Source organism: Bison bison, unplaced genomic scaffold (genome assembly GCF_000754665.1).
Source record: "Bison bison bison isolate TAMUID 2011002044 unplaced genomic scaffold, Bison_UMD1.0 scf7180017864037, whole genome shotgun sequence".
Lineage (NCBI taxonomy): Eukaryota > Metazoa > Chordata > Mammalia > Artiodactyla > Bovidae > Bison > Bison bison.
This window is the reverse complement of record NW_011494609.1, coordinates 2,078,290-2,085,222: the sequence shown is the minus strand read 5'-3', so window position 1 is coordinate 2,085,222 and position 6,933 is coordinate 2,078,290. Positions and strand designations below refer to the sequence as shown.

The following is a 6,933-nucleotide window of genomic DNA, read 5'->3' as shown; positions in this document are numbered from 1 at the left end:
TAAGTGCTAATGAGCAAGTAACAGCAGATGATACGGAAGCACATAAGGCGGCCCTCAGCCCACGGTGGTGGTGATGGAAGTGATGTGAATGGTCAGCAAAGATTTCCTGGAGGAAGTCATTAAGCTGGGGCCTGAAGGATGAATGGGGGTTAGGCAGATGAAAATGCTAATGGCTGGGCTTGCAGTTGTGAGGAAGGAAGGAAATATTAATAACGAGAAAACTGTGTTCCTGGCCACGAGCTGCAGCGAGAGTGTTAGGAATAAAAGAGAGTGTGGTGGTGGATGGCAGAAGGAAAAGCTGGAAAGGATTGGGCTTGCAACTCAAGATTTCAAGGTTAATGAAATACAAATGGTGGCAAAAACACAAGGCAAATTCATAAACGGAAATAACTTGCTTAGTTTAACTAATTAAATGAATGAGTATTTATTGTACATCTGCTATATGCTAGGTGCTATGAAAAGGTCAAGGCTCCGAAGAAAAATGAAACGTGGTGTCTATCCTCACAAGTCCTGTGGGTGAAAGACATGAGCCAGATGCAGTGGCAGGAACCTCCTGAGCACTGTCTTATGTGACCCCTCTCAGACCCTTCTGAAGTGTGTGCCAAGATTATTCCTTACTCACAGATGAAAAAAACTAAGTCATGGGGAATTTAAGTCACTTGCCCGAGGTCTCAAAGCTAACAGTTACTGAGATGGAACAAGAACTCAGGGCATGTGTTCACCCATGCCCTGTTCCTCCCAGGCAGGAGTCAGAGCACTGGTTAACAGCATGAAGGGGAAGCAACGTATCTGGGGAACCCCAGGCAGCCTGGAGTGGCTGGGGCATACAGTGGGAGGCTCTGAGCAGTGAGAAACCAGCTGGAAATGTGAATGGGTCCCAGATCATGAAGACTGTGGGCAAGGAACGTGAACTTTATGTTTTGGGCAAGGGGAATAATTGAGTATTTCTGGAAGATTCCCTGGAGGTGTAAATGGCAACCCACTCTAGTACTCTTGCTGAGGAAATCCCATGGACCGAGGAGCCTGGCGGGCTACAGTCCATGGGGTTGCAAAGAGTCGGACATGACTGAACACGCACCCACCCACCCACACACCAAGAGAAATAACTACCCAGGCTCCAGAGGTTTTCATCTGGGGAGTTCAGGCCTGGATCTCAAGCGTGCTGCTGTGAGAGCTGCGTCTAAGATGTTTCTGTGGAGGAGGAGAGGCCCCAGCAAGCGCAATGGCAGGAGCAGATGAACAAGGTGGGGGAGGAGAAGAAGTGCAAGCAAAGAGGACTCCCAGGCTTTCAGAGTGGCGTCTAGTAATTCCAACCTTGAAGATTCTCCACACTGCACTGTGAGATTTCCCCCCAAATACCGATCAGATGGCATCACTTGCCAGTTTTGAACTTCGATGGCTTTAGAATAAAATCCAAAGTCCTTCCTAGGCTTTGCAAGAACTTAAAAGGACCAGGCTCCTGCCTGCCCCTCCAAGGTCCAGTCCTTACACACTACGCTTCAGCTCCAGATGGCGTCTCATGTCTGCACTTCACACAACCTTCAGAAGCAGGGTAACTCAGCTTGTAGTGAGCGCTATCTGCCTGAAATGTTCTTCCTCTGACTCTTTCAGTGCATTTGGTTCCTTAGCTTGCTTCCTGTCTTGGCTCAAACATCACCTGCAGAAAGGCTTTCCCCAATCGCTTGCTCTTCAGCTGTGTCCCACCCGCATGCCATACCCTCTTACTCCCTTGCCATTTCTCTTTATTTCCTTCAAAGCCATTACCACAGTGTACAACTACGGTTATGGATGGAATATTTGTGCCCCTCCCCCTAAATGATTACATTGAAACCCTAATCCCCAATGTGGTGGATTTGGAGGCAGGGCCTTTGAGAGGCAGTTAGGTATAGATGAGGTCATGAGGGACAGGCGCCATCATGGGATTAGTGTCCTCGTGAGACCCGGAAGAGATCAGAGCTGTGCGCTCTTGTCCTCCACCATGTGAGGACACAGCAAGAAAGTGACAGTCTATAAACCACATCAGGGCCTTCACCAAGAACCCAACCATGCTGGCATCCAGATCTTGGACTTCCTGCCTCCAGAGCTGAGAAATAAATGTCTATTGTTTAAGCTACCTTGTCACAGCCTAAACAGATTAAGACAATTAGCTTTTTTTTTTTTTAAGTTAATTATTTAATTTATTTGGCTCTGTCTGGTCTGGGTCTTACTCCCTGGAAGACCTTACTCCTTGGAAGGAAAGTTATGACCAATCTAGATAGCATATTCAAAAGCAAAGACATTACTTTGCCAACAAAGGTTCGTCTAGTCAAGGCTATGGTTTTTCCTGTGGTCATGTATGGATGTGAGAGTTGGACTGTGAAGAAGGCTGAGTGCCGAAGAACTGATGCTTTTAAACTGTGGTGTTGGAGAAGACTCTTGAGAGTCCCTTGGACTGCAAGGAGATCCAACCAGTCCATTCTAAAGGAGATCAGCCCTGGGATTTCTTTGGAAGGAATGAGGCTAAAGCTGAAACTCCAGTACTTTGGCCACCTCATGTGAAGAGCTGACTCACTGGAAAAGACTCTGATGCTGGGAGGGATTGGGGGCAGGAGGAGAAGGGGACGACAGAGGATGAGATGGCTGGATGGCATCACTGACTCGATGGACGTGAGTCTGGGTGAACTCCGGGAGTTGGTGATGGACAGGGAGGCCTGGCGTGGTGTGATTCATGGGGTCGCAAAGAGTCGGACACGACTGAGTGACTGATCTGATCTGGTCTGGGTCTTAGTTGAGGCGCACTGGGTTCGCTGCTTCGTAGCACATGGGATCTTCGTTCCCTAACCAGGGGATTGTGCCCTGCATTGGAAGGATTATTAACCACTGGACTGCCAGGGAAGTCCCTACAATTAGCTTTTAAATTCAGTAAATATTTCAACATACAGAGAGACTCATGTAACCCCTGTGCACCTACCACTGTGTTTTATTAAAACTGCTGGGTACTGGCTTCTCACCTCCCTGATTACTTTCTGCCTCCCTGTCTCAGGTTTAATGACTTCCATCAATTCCTTCAAACCACTGGCATCGTTAGGCTTTTGCATTGGATGTTCTCTGTCTGAGAGGCTCTTTCTCAACATTGCCATGGCAACTCTCATTTTTTGTGTCTGTGCCTAAAACTCATCTGTCAGTGAGGCACCTCCTGACAGCTGTACTTATAACAGCAAGCTGCTTCCATTCCTTACCCTCTTTCTTGCTTAATTTCTCCCCAAGGTACACACTATCATCTGACATTCTATATGTTTTACTTATGTAAATTGTCCATTGACCATCTCCCTCCCAGCAGAATGCAGACTCTGAGAGCAGGAAATCTGGGGCTGTTCTGCTCATCTCTGGTCAGTAACAGTGCCCAGCACATTGTAAGCACAAAAGAAAAATTTGTGGAATTAATTTCTGGTTGTGCAATAAATGCTGGAGAGGGTGCGGAGAAAAAGGAACCCTCTTACACTGTTGGTGGAAATGCAAACTAGTACAGCCACTATGGAGAACAGTGTGGAGAGTCCTTAAAAAACTGGAAACAGAACTGCCATACAACCCAGCAATCCCACTGCTGGGCATACAAACCAAGGAAACCAGAATTGAAAGAGATACATGTACCCCAATGTTCATCACAGCACTGTTTACAATAGCTAGGAAATGGAAGCAACCTAGATGTCCATCGGCAGACGAACGTATAAGAAAGTTGTGGTACATATACACAATGGAATATTACTCAGCTATTAAAAAGAATGCATTTGAATCAGTTCTAATGAGGTGGATGAAACTGGAGCCTATTATACAGAGTGAATTAAGTCAGAAAGAAAAACACCAATACAGTATACTAACACATATATATGGAATTTAGAAAGATGGTGACGATGACCCTATATGAGAGACAGCAAAAGAGACACAGAAGTAAAGAACAGACTGTGTACTCTGTGGGAGAAGGCGAGGGTGTGATGATTTCAGAGAATAGCATTGAAACATGTAGATTATCATATGTGAAACAGATCGCCAGTCCAGGTTCGATGCATGAGGCAAGGTGCTCAGGGCTGGTGCACTGGGATGACCCTGAGGGATGGGATGGGGAGGGAGAGTCAGGATGGGGAACACATGTACACCCATGGCCAATTCATGTGAATGTATGGCAAAAACCACCACAATATTGTAAAGTAATTAGCCTCCAATTAAAAAAAAAATTTGTGATTGTGGGTCCTGTTGGAGTTAAGTCTTATTAAAGTCATTGCTTTTATTTATCCGTATGGTTTCTAATCCTTCAAATACTCTATAGAACACAGATTTGCAAAAATGATGATGTTGATGATAACAATCAGAGTCACAGCTAAGGTTTAATTGGGCTTCCCTGGTGGCTCAGATAGTAAAGAATCTGCCTGCAATGCAGGAGACCCAGGTTCAATGCCTGGGTTAGGAAATTCCCCTGGAGAAGGGAATGGCAACCCACTCCAGTGAAGTACAGGTAGCCCCCACTTTTTGAAAGTCCACTTTATGCCATTTTGCTCTTAGAAAAGACCTACAGTAGTATGTTTTCTTTAACCAAAGGAAATCTGAAGAGGATTTTTGCTTCTACTAAAAAACTTTTCTGCATCTGTTTTGCAGGGAGCTGTGGTAGAAGCAGTGCGCACCCAGAGCAGGTAGAGTGGCTCGTCCGAGCTCCTTTCCCAGGGCTACACTCAGCATCTTAGCGTCAAGCCGCCACAGCTTTGAACTGTGTCTGTGAGCATCTTTACCTGAACTAAGTATCTTTATCAAATTGAGTGCATGAGCTCAAGTTTTGTGCGTTAGCAAATGTGCTCTTCATTTTATACCATTTTGGCTCGCCAAGGTTTCATAAGAATATGTGTGTCTGAAAGTCGCTTAGTTGTACCTGACTCTTTGCCCACCAAGCTCCTCTCTCCATGGAATTCTCCAGGCAAGAATACTGGAGTGGGTAAGCCATTCTCTTCTCCAAGGGCTCTTCTTGACCCTGGGATCAAACCCAGGTCTCCTGCATTGCAGGCAGATTCTTTACCATCCAAGCCACCTCTAGTTTTGCAGGGGAAAGCTGTACTTACTGTTCCTACGCTACATATTCCTTTAAGTGCTCTGCATAAATGATGGCAATTTATCTTTACAACAGACATAGAGGGCCAGAACAGTGACATCAACCCAGTATGCCGGCATTGAAATTTTAGCTGTATCATTTACCAGTGGTGTGACCTTGGGCACATTATTTAAGCCCCATGTGCTCAATATTCTCATCTGCAAATGAAGACACTAATGACAATTTCTATCTCACAGGACTGTCTCATGCTTCCTTAGCTTTTAATAGACATGTTCACCCTTCCACAGATGAAGCATCTGAAGAATTGAAGATGCAAACAGTCCTCCACAAAGCAAATCTGTGGAGGAGTCAGGATTTGGACTCAAGCTATAACTTCTTCATAGACTGCCCTAGGCAACAGCTTGGTTGCCTACACTGATGCAGTTAGTGTTCAGAAGCACGGCCACTCCATCTGCCTGGTGTCCACAAAATTCTAAAAAGTTCTGGGCATCCACTTTTCTCCCTAATTCTCAGATCCTTCTGGGGAGAGACATGAGGCCTGCTGTATGACTCTGGAAATATGGTGTCTTAAAGAACAAGCTTTCTTATCTGTAAAATGGGACCATATGAGGACTGACTGAGATCCAGGATGGACTTCTGGAGCCTGATTCCTGTTCCTCCCAAACTCCCACAGCTGCACTGGGGCCACACCAGATTACTCCTTTCCAAACCTCACCATGCTTCCCTTCAAGGCCTTCCCACTTCTTCCTTCTTACTGTAGGAGATAAAGTTCCTGGGAGAAAAATTAACTCTGACTTTCTTTTTTTGGCTGCACTGCCTCAGTGCCTTATCCTTGTGACGAGGAATCGAACCTGAGCCTTGGCTGTGAGAGCGCAAGAGTCTTAACCACCAGATTGCCAGAACTGCCAAATTCCCTGAATTTCCATTCTGATTTCTTATCTCTTCATTAGGTTCCCAAGGCACGTATCAATTGAGATACTATTAACTGAGATTTAATCCTCTATCTTGTCCACAAAACCAAGACCTTCTTAAGGGCAGGGATCAGGTTTCATTTCCTCTGCAATCCTTCCTGGTGAGGCATTTTTAAAGATCTGTTGAGATTAAATCTTTCAGGCTCATGTCTGGCATATAGAACACGCTGAAGAGACAAGAGGTCTCTTCAGGTTTTCTCAAAAAGAGACAAAGGTTGAAAGAATCACAGTTCATGTGTACACATTCTACTAACAAACGGAATAATTTCCTTGTCCTTGAACATCAGAGACAGGCCCTGGCCATCCATCAGGAGAGTACTTACTGAAGCCAAATTGGGAGCTTAAGAAAAGAACAAAGCCATAAATCGCTCTTTCTGGCAACGGCGACGGTGAATTTTCCACCATTTTCCCCGTGGCTTTAGATATGCTGTGGGGGGAAAACAAAAACAAGTTATCTGTCAGTGATCCACTCATTTTCACTATGGGTCTATTATAATCTCACCGCTTTGCTATGGGCACAGCCTCTGCGTTTCTCCAGTAAACCAAACAGGATACACACCTGCTTGCACACGTGCACACAATCACCCAAACGTTGCCTGCACGAGCAACCAGACCCCCAACCTCACGTGCGCGCGCACACAAGCACACGGGCTAAAGCGCGCACTTCCTGCAGTGGGGGATGGGGGGTGGCACTGTACACCACCCCAACTCTGCAGGCTTCGCCTCAGTAAGAACAGGGAAGAAAGGGCAAGGACGGATGGGGGGGCCCGCGCCCAAGCGCCCTCCCGCCTGGGCCTCGACACCCAGAACTGGGCCCTGCCGTCTCATAGGTCAATTTTCTCATTCGAGTTGCCCCCGGGTTGCGGGGTGGCCCTCGACCTTGGGTCC

At 46.3% G+C, this 6,933-nt stretch overlaps 1 protein-coding gene across 1 annotated transcript in view; it reads right to left on the bottom strand.

The window, feature by feature from the left end:
• Positions 1 to 6,927, bottom strand: part of PIGP (phosphatidylinositol glycan anchor biosynthesis, class P) — a 12,761-nt gene extending 5,834 nt beyond the window's left edge. The window contains exons 1-2 of the mRNA XM_010834831.1: positions 6,605 to 6,927; positions 6,369 to 6,472 (exon numbers count right to left, since the gene is read on the bottom strand). Coding sequence (XP_010833133.1) covers positions 6,369 to 6,450 — 82 coding nt within the window. The 5' untranslated portion in view covers positions 6,451 to 6,472; positions 6,605 to 6,927. The remainder of the gene's footprint in view (positions 1 to 6,368; positions 6,473 to 6,604) is intronic.
• Between the last annotated feature and the right edge of the window lie 6 nt (positions 6,928 to 6,933).